The following is a 15,685-nucleotide window of genomic DNA, read 5'->3' on the forward strand; positions in this document are numbered from 1 at the left end:
TGGAGTACCTGCGTGTAAAAGATCGCTTTTGTGGGTACTTCAAACCTGGCAAACCTCAGCAGGCCCTCAGTACAAACTCCATTGGAGAACACCAAGTGCTCAAGATGTATCCACAGAACAGCTTTTAGGCAACATTTTAACAATTCTAATTCTGGCCCAAAACAAGCAGCACAGAAGGAAAAGGAGAATAGGGGAAGGGAAGCGATCTAAGAAAGTCAGGCAAACTTCAGCTCAAAGATGAGTTCTACAGCTGGAACAGCTTTTAAGTTTGGCCTGGCTTAAGCCAACAGTGACCACTGCAGGTCTGAAACTGGGACACTGCAATGTGGAACTTGTTTATTACAAATTTCCAAAGTTGTATTCTTCCAGGGTGCCATGAATCGGTGAAAGTATTACACCTGAATCCCATTAGGTACTTCTTTTCACATGCTATTTTTAAAGCGAAACCACCATTTTCTTGTAAAAGCCTCTAATGAGCTGCAGTAACATTCGATTTTCTTTATGAACTGCTCTGAAGTTAAAATGTGATTTGGCTTATTTACTTGACTCTGCGATATCCAAAACATTAGTAAAAACACTGTGCTTTTTTCTCTTGCCTCTAATTAAGTAAAAGCAGTATCTATGAAGTCATTAATGTGATTTCATTCATAAATGCCTACCAGAATGCAACAAGTTAATCTAAAAATTCTTACCTTGTAATACTGCCCCATGTTGACCGTTGGAGGAGGGTACTGCCCTGTGTTTTGCTGGCTTGGCATCCTTTGTCCAGGATAGTTGGGAGACGTAAGGGGTCTTGGAGGGTTGGGAGTGGGGTACTGACCAGGCTGGTTTGGAAACTGGCTATTTGGTCCATACTGCTGGTTTCCATAATTCGGCTGTTTCATGACAGAGATGAAATAAGACAAAGATCTGTTGTACGCAAGCAGCTTTCTTGAATGGATTATCAACATACATTCAACAGTGGAATCAAAACAAGCACAAAAAAACCCCCTCCAGGTGAACACTCCTCAACTTAGTGCCACTCATGCCTAAACCAAGGCCCTGGTGGCTGGAAATCAATAGTCACTCAAAAACATCAAGGTCCCACAAATAACCATGTACCTTAACGCACCCAGACTCAGCCTTGCAGTGCTGTCAAAGGGCACTGTGCTCGAAGAAACCAGAATTACAACCAGATGCAATGTTCATAAAAACTCTGTTTTTGCAGGTGCTACCAGCCCCCACCATGGGGCTCCTTTTCCAAATGGAGAATGGGAGCACAATGAGAAAACATAATGTAACAAAAATTAAACTTTGGAATGGGCAGAGCATAGAAGCTGTGTTGTTCATGGCTCTCTGCTCGTCACAACTGCCCTGCTGGCCTTGTGCTAGGGTTTGTAGCAGCATCCTACAATTAAAGAGAAGCTATTACTAGTCATAAACAACCTTGCTAGTGCTAGCTAGTGCTGTGCTGCAGTTTTGGAATCTAAGTCATGAAAATGGAACTTTAAAGATAATAAAATGTCAATTTGAAACAAATCAAGTGATTAATAAGAAGTTTCAAAAATGAAGCTTTCAAAACCCAATAAGCAAATAGCATCTATAGGATGTGCAGAATTCCAGACCAGCAAGCATGTAACATTTAGGGCACTATTCAGTACTGACTTCTTGGTAACATGATCAGATTCACATACAATGAAAAACCTGCTTCTGAAGCAGCCAAAAGGGATTTACAGACTTCCTTAAAATATGAAATCCGAAGATAAAAATTATCTGAACAGGCCACATTCTGTGTTTTCTTAACTGAATTGTAGAGCAAGTGGCTATATTTACAGTGTGAAAAGCTTTCCCAGAGAAGCAACTCCTGCAAAAAACATTTCACTGATTTTATTACTGATCTTTTTTTTTTTTTTAATTTTAAAAAAATATCTTTCCTTCAAAAAATAATAGTTTGCAGATCAGGAAAGAAATGTAGCTCAACAATATATGTTTATTTTCTGCATGTCATGGTACTCTTTTCTGGGTGTTTCCTATAAACTCTTATTACCATTATTATAGTCAGGGCAATATCATAATATTCAAAGCTCTACACCTGGAGTTATAGCTGCTGTTGTCTCAGTTTAATACAGAATTTCACCAGGAAGTTCTCTCTGAAGCTAGTAACCCGCAGCTAGATTTGTAAAGACAGTTAGGCACGTACAGATGCTGAGAGAGAGTTGGTGGAGTTCTCAAAAGCTTCTACTGCCCGATTCACACCAATTGGAATAGTAACACGCACTGGTACTTTTTAAAATCCAAAAGCTCATCTGTCTACATCTTTTGTTGTCTAAATTTCTTTAAGATTTTGACCCAAGTGTTTTGCCCAAGGTCATAATACAAGTCCATGGCAATGTAATTTTGTCTACAAAGCCACTCAGACCTCATATAACAGCATGGGAACTCAGACAGAAATACCACACTGCAAATAAACTTATATTAGATAAATGCTGTCACAGAGGGACTGGAGTTCAACATGATTTATATTCATCTCAGTGCCTATGAAAACCAAGCCTCAAGAAGTTTGGAAAGCAATTGGTCTTCAAAATAAATGTTATTACTATTGGTATTTATACAATATATGCCCTGTATTTCTTTTAAACAATAAAACCACCCAAGAAAATGCAGATCACGTATGTACTGGCCTCAAATGAAGTATTTCACCTTCAACATCTCTTTTAAGTTGTCACGTTAAATAAATCCACTCCTGTGAAGGAAGTCTACATAAGGTCTATGAATTCACCATCTAGCATGAGAATCTTAAAGTGACACAGTGAGGGCTCAGCTGGTTTTGGGACTTTCTTGGCTTTGACGACTGTCATCTTGACTAACATAGCAAGGGCCAACCAGAACACTTTAGAAGCTCACAAGGAAGAGCTGCTGCCACTTCTAATTTCACGGCAGCATTGCAATCAAGGCTGGAAAAAGATGTACATATGTCACAGGGATGCACGCCACGCATTACCCAGCATGTTGCAACCTTCAGTCAAAATAATCAAGTAGGCAAAATACACTTTATTTTATTACCTCTCCTGGGTATGGTCTCTTTATGCCCTGTATAGGCAAAGACTGGGGGCGTGGGCCTGGGTAGGCTTGCTGAGGCATCCTCTGCCCATGGGTACTGAAGGGACTCATTCCAGGAGGCCGAGGCTGGTTCATGCCCATGGGTGGCCCACTCATGCTGGAAGGCGTCATTCCTGCTCCCATGCTTGCTGGGTTCATGTTGCCAGGCATAGAAGCAGGGCCACGAGGACCAGGCTGGTTCATAAACTGGTTGTTGTAAGCCTGAGTTGGACCCATCTGGAAAGAGGAACAAACCTTCAACGGAAGAAGAAAAAAAAAAAAAAGAATAAAATGCGACATGCATTTAAAATGGGAGGAGGGAGCTGAACATGCTTTTGAGGCAGGGAAGACGGGGAGGATTTATGTCGCATTTTCCTTTCAATGGTCTCCAACATTTGATGGGGGTGATGTTACTTATAATAAAAGTCAACTGGAATTGTAGAACACATAAGAGAGTAAGACATTAAGTCTAAGGTAAGCAATTAAATCGTTTACATTGGCTAATCTACTACTGTAAGGTAACAAGTTAGGAAGTTGGCTGTGTAAGTACAGCACAACACTACTAAACCGCTGTGCTTCTTTACGTTATATGGCATATGGGCCCATATACTTTAAAACTCAAGAGACGTAAAACAGCTGAGGAGGAAAAAACCTGAATTGATCAAACCCTTGTTTATTTTAGGAAAAAAATTATCTCATGACATGCTGGAGGCTACGGATCACCAGAAATGCACGTCTCATATAAGCTGTTCTCATAGAGAACATTATTAAAAGGTAAATCTCTTTCCTACTGTTGTTTCCTTGTTTGAAGGAAAAAACCCAACCAACCAACTGTAGTTGGCAAAGTAAACAATTACCCAAGCGGTACAAAACCTATTCCAAGATTCTGGAACATTTCACCAGGTACTCAAATTTAGAGGTTCACAGAGCTGGCAAAGGCAGCAGTAATATATCATGTCAGACGCAGCTGTAACTTTGGGTAATCTTGCAGGTTTTTTTAAGGGGCAATCTCCAAACTACAAAACACAGTTAGGCAAGATTTATTGGGAAAAACACAGGAGACCGACTCATACCTCCATACACACATTCCAGCAGTTTCTCATAAGCATTTATAACCATGCTCATCTCATGCACAAAAGAAAAATAGAGTAGGCACCCTAACAAACAAGGGAGTAAGAAGGACAGCCCAATTCCCTGTAACAGTCCACATCAGGCAGGTACAAAGACGTAAGGGTTGCTCTCTTACCGGTCCATACTGGTTCATGTCCTTATTCTGTGTTTCCTGAAGGGCTGCTACAGTGGCTGTAGCTGTAGCTGTTGCTGTAGCAGCTGCAGCTGCAACTGCAGCAGCGGCGGCAGCTGCAGCTGGCTGGGTAAAATCAGCTGGCGGCCTCGTGTGGGGGGGGATCCCCATTCCTGCAGGGGTATTTGGGCCTCCGGGATAACTGAAAGGGAAGGAAAGAAAGAAAGAAAGAAAGAGAGAATTAAAATGTGCCTGGTGGATTTTGGTTGGAACATTGGTGTGATCCTCATCTGGAGCTGTTCCAAACCCACGCATTAATGCCTAATGAAAGCCAGCAGGACAGGGAACTGGGTGTGTACATGAGCTACAAGTGTTGCTCAGCTGCAACTGTCACAGGACTGCCACCGGGACTGCCAGGTACCCCCAGCAGTTCTTCTGGGGGCCAGTGAGCTGCTTTGCAGCTCTGTAGTGTACTGCAAATCTGAACTGAAATCCTGAAAGTTAATGCATGCTCCACTTCCCCATAGCGCAGGGGCAGACTTCACAGCAGCACGAACAGAGAGCCTCCTCCACTACAGCGCGGCCAGCTGCCTCAGTGGTGAGTTATGCAAAGCGTTCCCGATGTAAAAGCATTCCTCCCTGAACCTTTGCAGAAAGGCCAGGAGAGACCCAACGCAATCAGCTCTGCTGGATCCCACACAAGGTATTTTTGCAGTTCCTACCCAGCTCTCCTGTTGATCTTAAGATAAATTAAGCTAAACCGTGCCTTTCCCACTCCAAGACATGAACTATCCTTAGAATATGGGCCAGTATACTGTGCCCGTTTTGAAGATGTTAATACAAAGCTGAAGAAACTTTCTGACTCGCTCAAGGTCACCCAGCAGATCAGAGATGAAAGAAGAGATAAGTTCCCCGAGTCCCAGGCTTACATTCACACTAGACTGACTATGCTAACAACCTTTTCAGCAGGCTTTGCAGAGGGACCCTTCAATAGCGGTTTCAGTTAAGTGCACTTGCCACCTTTGTTTACCAAGCAGAGACACAGAAAGGCAAAACGTAACAAAACCCAGGCTGTTAGTTTTGGCTTATTTCACTAATGTGGCATTTACTTCCCCAAAATAAATACACAGCTTGCCCATCTCGCTACAACAAACATCTCTACCCCCAACTCTTTTCAAATTCCTGCTGTGGAGTAAGTCTTTGGGCAGAAATATCCCACTGCATAGGAAGCTACTTTGCCCAAATACTCAAGTTTATTCCTCCATATGCACGTAGAAATTATACCATCAATACCTTTCACATCCTGGCCTTATTAAATGTTAATCATTCCTAAGCCTGTGGTCTGTTTAACAATCTCTCTTAATTAAAGCTGTATTTTGGGGGTTTATTAGAGCTAATTGATTGACCTAAGCCATTTCCATTTACTGTGATGAATTTCATTGCAGTTTGGGTAGCTGATTTCAGAAGCTGTAAAAGCAGTACACACTTCAGTTAACCAGCGCAGGCCAGCTACGGAGACCTTATGTAATTAAAATAAGCCCGTGACACTTCTGCCAGGTCACTAAAACAAGCTTCATCAACTATATACATCCATTCTCCACCTCACACAAGGAAGTCTTACCTGCCACCAAAACCTCCGCTTCCAGGATAATTGGGTCGCCCATACATGCCCTGCTGTATGTAGGGCTGAGTGGAGCCTGCCTTGGCGGAGAATTGTTGCTGCTGCCCAGCAAACTGAGGGGAATTGATTCCAGGGTTGCTGGTAGTCATCCCAGAAGCCATGGGATTTCCTGCTGGGTTCATAGGGTTGTTGGCATTTGCCATTGGATTTCCCAGCACCTGTGAGGAGAAACATGAGAGTAAGGGGTTGCACCTTGAACTACCTCGAGCAAATTAAGCTGATTTGCTGCAATCAATAAATTAAAATATCACCACCCTGTACTGTGAGCTCTAATGAGCATACACCTTGTTGATGTCTCCAAGAGTTCCTGATCATTAATTATCCTTCACAGGAGATTTTTAACTAGATGGAACCCAAACTAACACACTTACGAAAAAAGTTATGATAAAGACCTAGTGGAATCATACTCTGTAGGTGACTAATTCATCCAATTAAGAGAAAGTACAAGCTTTTCCTTTTTTTTTCATGTAGGACTTTCAAAAAATGTTTAAAAAACTGAATTTGCAAATATGCGGTCCCACTGGTACACTGCAAAGGCTACTACAGATGCAAAAACTGTGAAATAAATTTCAGTGGCTTAACCGTGTTCTTGAATCTAACTCTCTCGCAAGCGTATAGAAGTCTGTCAGTTGTTTTTATTGCTTCTTAGAAAAAGAGAGTCCTCTGTTCTGTTTTTAAAAGGACTCTGTTTGCTTGTTTAAAGCATATTTTTTTTCCATTGAACCAAAATTGCTATGATTTCCATTGAGATGTTCATGGATCGCTTGCATGGAAATCTGTCTCCTACTTGGGAAGAAACTCAGTGGTCATGATCCCTACAGACGACCAAGTCATCAGCTCTGGGAATCTGTGAGAGGGAACTGGTGAGCCTGGCTCATTCCTTTCCCGCGGGGAGCATGAAGCCTTCAGAAAACCCTGTCACTCATTTCCATCTGCTCTGAAGAGCTACGACCAAGCTTCAGGTTCCAGAGTTTCACCCTTCCTTTGCAGTGATTCTGAAGAAGCATTTTCTTCTTTTTACTGAAGTACTTTTTTTCTTTCATTGCACATTCCCCTGAAGTACCATGAAGAGTTCAAGTTCTCCTGACAGAATAAAACTCTGAGTCTTCCCACCCAGCCCTTTTGCCTTTGTTAGCGTGAAAGATTTCCACAAGTAACTGTGTTTCCATTTTCTAGACAATGTATAGAACTATGTGTTTACTCAGGTGTTCCTCTCCCAGGTGGGGTATCTTTTCCTTTAAGGTGTTAAACAAGAAACCAACAATAATAAATGATGTTACAGAGCCTGTAACTGTTTCCTCTCTATTTTTTGAAGAAAGATGTTGCCACAACCAATGCTTACATAACTGCCACGTGAGTGATTTGGCCCCTGAATAATTTTATTTTTCAGATGGCTCAATCCAGAAAAAAATTGTTGTTAATTTTCTGACCAAAATGAGTAAGAAAAAAAAACCCACAGAAAATTTTGAATGGGATCTAATGTCACTTGATTTGAAAAAGGTACAAAAGACAGGTTAGATTTATGTACCATTTGCACTCACCATAGATGGTGATGTGTTTGGAGCACTTCACCTATGGTGTAAGAAAAGGCCAGTCTGTCTGAGAGCTTGATTTGTGCCACATCCCATGGAGAGCACACTATCACAAATAATTGGCATTTCCTTCTTTAAAGCTGCTTCTTTTTGTATAGCGTAATTCAATAGACATTGCAGAGGGAAAAAAAGAGCTAAGAGCAGAAAGAACCAAATGAAAATCCATTAAGTATGGTGATCACCTGGAAGCCAGGATCGTACGCTTTTCCTCCAATGCATATTGAAATATTTTTTGCAAAGTAAGACTGTGCAAGGAGCACAGCCTATAGCTGGTAGTTAGCACCTCAGCGTGGGGATAGACTTGGCACTGGATTTCACCAGCCCACAAGTATGACACAATCCCATGTAAAATCAACAATAATTGTCATTTGGTGAATCTAGCTAGAATCTTTATTTTTAATGAAAACAACTCTCAAATTCAATCTGAAATTCCCAAGATGTTTGGAATTAGCCCAGAATCAAGCTTGCAGTGTTGAAACCACATAGTGAAAAAATACATGCTAAACCCAAGCCTGACATCTGCATGCAGCTGAAGGAGTAACTGACTCAAGCTCTTAGACACCTCCTTTCCGATGCCACTGAAGAGGACATGACTGGAAAAAAAAATGCACCAGGTACGACCCAGAGAACACAGACACTGTTACCGATCCCGAGCGGATTTTCCAAAAAGTTTTTGATTTTGAAACATTTGTGAAAACCCGTATCAAGAGGGGGGAGAGAGGATAAAACCCAGCTTACCTGGCTTTGAGAGGTGTTAGTCACACCCCATACTGTGGTGACCACTGATAAAGAGCCTGGAGGCTGGTTGGTATTTTGCTGCCAGGGAACAGAATCGTAAGGGAAAGACCCATCACTGCAAAAACAAATGTTTACGAGGGTGAGATTTTGGAAGTTTAAACAGTGGCAAGTTGCTGGTAGGGACAAAGGGATTAACACCTGACAGTACCTTAACTCTCCACTCCTCCTGCTATTAGGCTAGTACTCTCAGAGCCATGGTTTCTTTAATAGCAAGGTGATCATATCAAAACCATACAGAATTAACAAATTTCTTAACTACATTGAAGCGCAAGGCTTTTACCATAAAGGTCTGTTACCAGGGGAAGTAAAAATAAACTCAGGGGCAGAGTTTCAAACAAGGACACTGAGCAAGTTGCTCAGAAGCACTTATTTTTCGCAATCCATCTCAAGCTCTTCAACAGCCACTGCTTCAGCTGCCTTGTATCAATTCAATTAGATTTAGAGACCAGACTGCAGCTCCACTGTCTGCACCGGGTCCCCAAATGGCCAGAAAAGCCTTTAAAGGAATAGCAGTTCAACGTAATTTTCAAAAGTAAATTGAAATTCAGATAGTGTTCTACACGATGGATAAGCTGCATGCCAAAAACAGTATTAGCTGATCAGCATTCTAGAAAATCAACTGCAGATATACAACACATCTTTGAGATAAATATGTGGATGAAAGGATCGGGTTTTTCCATTAGCTTTGTCCACAGACACAAGCAAACATTTCTTACAGTTCTTTTCATACGAAAGCATCGGTGGCTTCAAAACAAACACAGGATAGGTACATATCTAGTGTAATTAATGAAATACATTAAATCCAGTGAAAGTACTATTAATCCCATAACTGTAAAATATATTCCACTTGAAATCTGCTTGTTCTCATACTATTAACTTGCAAATTAGTTTTCCATTTCCATATATGTACTTACTTACACATACTTCCTCATCTAGATATATATATATACCATCTAATACACGCACGTATTGCTGTCTCATTTCAAACACCACTGACTTGTATTTTATGTCAAGAACAGGATTTTCACCTTGACTACCAGCTATCACTGGAATTCTGCACAGGGCTACCTTGCCTAAAGAATCCATACAGGTTCCATGAGGGCTTTATCCATGTTCTACAAAGCCTGCACCATGAAGTGCCACACAATTAACTCCTACAAGGCACGCTGAGACAACCAACCTGCTGAAGTGCTAAAAAGGGCTCTTTTTAGAGCTGGCTCTCCCATGCCCCCAGATAATGCCCCGGGCTTGGACCACTTCTTCTTTTTGTGCTATGAGCCAAACTCAAGGACCACCTATGTGTTCATTCCTTAGCCTGTTCATAACACACAGTGAAATCATTAAAAAACAGGAATTGCACTGCACAAGGTGCACACGCATGAGATAAAAACTGCCTGTGTCCCAAGTAACAAATAACCTAATGTGAGCAACAGCCAGTGTCCAAGGTAAAATGAAACAGTGAGTACGTTTTACAAAAAACTAAGTAATTTCAAAAAAATTACACAAGGCTGTGCCAGCACAACAGCACTGTATTAGAACATAACTGTGAATTTGAACTGATCTATTTGTTTCAAAATACCCAAACTGAATTAAGCAATAGAATCACACACACAAAAAAATTAATTAAATTAGGGAAAAGACTAATTTCCCCTAACAAATAATTAGAGAAAATTAATGGAAAATAGTAATTCTCTGTAAGATGCTTGACATGTAACGTCTATGTCGACAGTATCCATATAAAACAACGTGTTAATAACGGCATATTTAACCGTGCAATCAGTAAGTCCTCCTAGCCCATTTTTCTTTAACATATTTTCTCTTAGAAGGCTGAAATCCTTGCCCCTCTCATTCAGAGGCTCAGACAATGGCTTCAGTGACTAATATTTGCAAGTGACGCAACGCTTCAGCAAGTCCCCTCCACCAGCATGCAGACAAACGATGACTAACCCAGAATTTGCGACTGCTATTAAGCCTTCCTCTTTCTTCCTGCTCTGAATGATGCCTCCTACTTTACTTCCTTCTCTGACTGTTTTTGATGATGTCTGCTCTGTGATTTGTTTGGATATTTATGGCACATATGGGTGTTTGCATACTTCAATGACTACAAAGAAGCTCTCTCCATGACACAAGCAGCGAAAGGACTCACCGCAGCCATTCCTCACTATTCCCCGCTGATGTGTTGTGGACAGGTAATAAAACCTGAGGGACAAGGCAAATACTCTGCAAGTGTATGAGTAAATAAGATGGGTAGTGATAGCCAGGAATCAAACCACAGAGTCACTGAAGGTTCTTCTAATGCAAATATGCTGTACGATTTGTACACACACTCAAAACTTTTGAGCTAGCAATGCCTTAGCCTACTGTTATGAAGTTATAACTTATTCTTCACTTTCTTTGCCTCCAAAGCATGGTTCTCTTAGCTGTTCCTCTCCTTTGCAGTACACAGAAGAGATTTCAGGTGTTACTTGTCCATACTTTCCAATGGTAGAGTCAGAAGATTTGTTCAGTGGAAGGTTGCACTGGGTTCTCAAAGGTTATTTAATCATTTAATCTAATTACAAAGCAGAGTATATCACTCCATTTTTACTGTATTAGTTAAAAATGGGTGACACCTCAAGAAACCATTACTGTTGACATACAGTGAAAGCTTTCAATACAGGACCCGGCATAACACCTGAAAGCCAGAAGAACAGCAGGTACAGATTTGCTGAGAAATTTGTTGTGCACACTGAACCAGATGACTACCACATCACCCAACACAGGACTCAGCTTTAAATTGCAGACTACGTTCGTATCAGAAATTACGGCGACATCTAAATACTGGCGTGCCTTGCAGAACATCAACATACCCCTTAATATACACCCACTGCGCCAGACCTCACTTCACTCAAATGTCACTGTAGTTACCCCAATAAGAAATATGCAGCATCCTCGGGGTTTGTGTTCTCCAGCACGATACGCTGGCCCATCACCAATTACACGCATGTTGGAGTATGACTTTTGCCATACTGGATACAATAACCACCCTTCCTCCATGGCATGAAGGCTTCTTTAGTTTCAAACAGTAGGAGATGCTGGAACATGTACCGCTCAACTACAGGATTATTTATCCCTCCACTTCGCTCTTTCAACTTGCATTTCTGTCCTTAGACAACCCAAAGGAATACTCCTACCATCAAAGGAAAATCCATGTAAGTACCGTAATGAAACGTGACCAATCCAATTCTCATTTGCAAAAGAGCAGTGGCTTTCCGCTGTTACTATACAGAGCTGCGAATTATCCCAAAATCCCTTTCTTTAAACTTGAAAATGGCAGCCAATAGAGAAAGAAGCTTCCACCTCTCCAGCCACAGCAAATGCTGCCCATGACATTGTTCCTGTTCAACGGTACAAGGGTAATTAAGTCTCTCACTACACCCTGGAGGGCAGTGAGTCAGTTTGGGCTCAGCTGGAGTCCACTAAAAGTGTATTGACTAAATTTATAATAGTGTTAATGAACCTATACATACTACTGGCCAGCATTAAAGGCCAAACAGCAGAGGAAGCCATAGAGCAAAGAAGAGATGGAGGGAAATTACTTCTCAAACTATGATGTAGTGAAACTGCAATCAAGCAATAATGAGGAAGGATTTCTTAGCTGCTGGCAAATGTACTGAAACCACCAGTAATACAACACTCATGCCAGAGAGGTACATCAGTACTTAGGTCTACACAGCTTTTCTTAATCCCAGCACTAGGAAAACAGAACCAGTCAGATATCCAGATATCCAGCCTCCTTGGAATAGTTACAGACTTCATGTCAGATGCAGACAGTTAGTTCTAATAAAAGTTGCTTAATAAAAAGCGACATCCATATAATAAATTAATACTAGCGAACCACTGTAATTTATCCACGGATTGTGGCATTATTTGAACATGCTGTATTTTAAATATGTTTATGTTGTCATTAATGCAATTGTGTGTGTATCTGATACTCTATTTACATGCCTTCATCGACTGAGGAAGGAGAGATTCACATGGTTTAGTGAAGCACACGTCCTCCTAAAGCAGTGGTACTTTATGTGTGGTGGAGCAGGATAAATACTGGAATTACGCCTTCCCGGTGATTTTCCACAACCCTTGTTGAGAAAGCCAGGTGTCTAAACCACTACCTTTAGAAAACATCCATCTCCATTTTAAACGCTGAAAATCTATCAACTACTACCGAAAAGCACCAGATGTTAGCTTTCCCCCAAAAAAACCTTTCACTGCAAGCCTGGGCATCAAGCTTCTCACAACTGGGCTTTCAGCGGCTAGCTTCTGTTGCTAGCCCTCAAGCCAGCTTTACAGTTTTGCAGGGGTCTTTAATGTTTCTGAAGCACAGTCATGCCACCTGACTGGTACCTGACACACCGAGTCCACAGAGGCCTTTAAATCTACTGACTCTATCAAACTTCTTCAGCCGACACCAAGATGTGCAGGTAACTGCCAGCGTAACACTGACTGTCATTTCTCCCCTGTTTTCTTTTGTCACTCATGGACACCCAGAGAGGAGAGCATCTGATGACAAGGAGAGGTGTCAGAGATCTGCCCAGGCCAAACACTCTGCAGTTACACAGGGTCACAAATCAGAACGGCCCAAATACAGCCCAAACCCGAGGTCCCTGACCTGCTCTTGCTCGCTGGCAGCTCTGTGCCTGCACCTTGCTCTGCCTCTGCAGCTGCCTCCCGGCGCCTGTACTCAGGGTGCCCAGCACCCCGCGGCTGTATTCTTGGTTGGAGCCTCTAGGTGACACTACTTTAATACAAACTAAAACATAACAATTCCCAAACAAGGCTCCCTGCTCCAGCCTCACCCCTCTTTCGCCCCTAAAACCTCACCCGCCTGCAGGGGAGAAATGTCACAAACCCCATGACCAGAGCAGGAAACAAAGCCCTGGGTGACGGCAGCACCAACACGCGTGTTTCATGCCTGTACTGCCCCACAAGTCAGGCAGCTTAGCTTCCCTCGGTCAGGTTTAGGTTTTGGTTTATTTGGTTTTCTCGAATGAACACCACTCACATAGCTTTAATTATTAATACGGACTCAGTTAGCAATCCTTGATGAGGGCACCAACATAAACTTATTTTAAGCACGCTTTTATTTCAGAAAAGGATCGTTCTGCATGGTGCAGTGCAAATACTGAATTTGAACTGCTTTTCTGGTGTTTTCATGTTATGGAACAGGCGGGAATTTCACCACATTTTTATAATTTTCTTATCAGTACAAACAAAACCTTTTTTTAAAAGCAAAATCACAAACCACATGGAACACTGTTAGCCCTTTCCTGTAACACTAAAATGCTCCAGGAAGGACTTCACCTTATTTTTTCCCAATTCAATAAACTAGGAATCCTTGACAATCTACTCATAAAGAACAGATCAAATGGTTTTCTATATTTTTTTTTTTAAATAAATTTCTAGTAAAATTTCCACTGAAAATATCCTTGGCCTTGACTACTAATTTGAAAAAAAACCACAATGTGACACCTGAAAGCCAAAAAATCTGTTTCCACTTACTGGCAATCAGTAAAATTTCAGAGACATGCTTTTGTTTTCTTCTTTAAAACCCCAGACATTTAGAAGGAAAGAAGTGACTTCTCATTTGTCATTGAGATTTTTTTTCAGGGGACCAAACCGGTGCCTCACCAGCTGAGACACATGCACCATCTTCATAAGTCTAAAGGGCTTGGCCAAAGTGTTTCAACTTAAAACACTTAAAATTAGTTTTCAGTCGTGTTAACAGATATTAAAAACACATTACTACTAAAAAATTTGCATAACACAAAATTTAACCAAGCTATCCCTTGACTTTTTGTGCTGTGTTTTCCATAGACAGTGCTCTACACAATCCATCCTCAGCTCACGCGGAGAAACATGGCAGAGCAGGGAGCCAGCCATGCAGAAAGGACACGAAGACCGCTTACAGTCAGCAAGGCAATACAAAGACATATTGTAAAGAAAATAAGTTATCTACCTCTGTACATCCCACACCGCCATGAAGCAAACTAAAAGCCAATGTTGTGTAAGGCGTTTACATTAAAGATGAGGAAAAAAAGAACGTCATGTAGTAAGTTTGTACACTAGTACCGGCTCTAGATGGCTAGCAGGAATTTACTTTTGACTGATACCGCTGGGGAGACGCACACCTTCCTCAAATGCATTCCTCTACTTAGTATTACTAGTTGAAGAATTTTAAATTGTACTGGCGTACACTAAGGCTCCATCATGTTTTTCACTAAACAAACACGTAACACAGAGCCCCATCCAAATCACTAGGTGTTTTTACGTAACCCAAAAGTGAAAAAAGCCAGTTTGGAAGCATTCTGCAAGACTTTATTTCCCTCTACTTCTTAATGGCATGATGCCAGATATTCAGAGCTTACAGGAAAAATATACCACTCCAAAAATTATCCCCCTACAATTTCCCAAGTCTGTTGTTTCCCTCCGCTCTTTCCAACTGGATGAATACATTCTCCAACCCTTTGGAAAGCTCTGATTCTCCCAAATCCAAATGCACGGAAGATCCATACCTGGTCCTTCCCTACCAAGAAAGAATTACCTCAGGTGTTGTTTCAGAACTGGATGTTGCCTGCACCAGGCTATGAGCGATGTTATCTGAAGAGGAAGACTGAAAGTGGTCAGAAATTTCCTAACTCACTGTAAAAAGAAAGGCGACTCTTTTCTGGGAAACCGTTGGAAAACACAGAAGCATTCTGACCCCGTTCTAGGTGAGCAGATGCAGGTGAAGCCATCAAAAGGTGAAAGCAGCAAACCATTTATCAGCTCGGTGGCTTGGACGGCACCTGCAGCTAGCAGGTGGCTATCACCCCCTGCCTCTGCTCTTTTAAATATCACCACACGCGTTTACAATAACCATTCATGCAGCCACACACATACGAACAATCCAGCCGCTCGCGTGGAGACTGAGATGGCAAAATCGAGCCGGCAGTTCAGCAGGTAATACACAGTACCTCGGAAGCTGAAAGCCCTTAACTTTTTCTTTATAGTCCTGACAAGGCCTGTGAGGCCTGGATGACTTATGACTGCACAAGGTGGGAACGCTGCCTTCCATTTCGCATTGGGTTGCTACAGGTCAGGCTGTGACATGCTTGCTGCTGCTTCTTGGCGCCTTACTCTACACACAAGCTCATCAGTTAGAGCCATGCCTGCAAAGTACCACGCTGCCGCTCAGCAAGAGTTAGAGCATCTGAATCTAACCCCTGAAATCAGAAAAAAATCATCGGGCCAAATAATTACATTAATTCCAAAGTT

The 15,685-nt window shown here is 41.8% G+C and overlaps 1 protein-coding gene across 10 annotated transcripts in view; it reads right to left on the reverse strand.

Annotated features, from left to right (window-relative positions):
• Nucleotides 1-15,685, reverse strand: part of ZMIZ1 (zinc finger MIZ-type containing 1) — a 307,669-nt gene that overhangs the window by 29,380 nt on the left and 262,604 nt on the right. For 8 of the 10 annotated variants that reach the window (XM_055719929.1, XM_055719931.1, XM_055719925.1 and 5 more), the window contains 5 exons: nt 8,333-8,447; nt 5,943-6,160; nt 4,325-4,523; nt 3,043-3,333; nt 693-875 (listed from right to left, as the gene is read on the reverse strand). In XM_055719929.1, coding sequence (XP_055575904.1) covers nt 693-875; nt 3,043-3,333; nt 4,325-4,523; nt 5,943-6,160; nt 8,333-8,447 — 1,006 coding nt within the window. The remainder of the gene's footprint in view (nt 1-692; nt 876-3,042; nt 3,334-4,324; nt 4,524-5,942; nt 6,161-8,332; nt 8,448-15,685) is intronic. The other 2 variants (XM_055719930.1, XM_055719928.1) reach the window with 1 other exon arrangement.

Source organism: Falco cherrug, chromosome 9, assembly GCF_023634085.1.
Source record: "Falco cherrug isolate bFalChe1 chromosome 9, bFalChe1.pri, whole genome shotgun sequence".
In the NCBI taxonomy this organism is placed as follows: Eukaryota; Metazoa; Chordata; class Aves; order Falconiformes; family Falconidae; genus Falco; species Falco cherrug.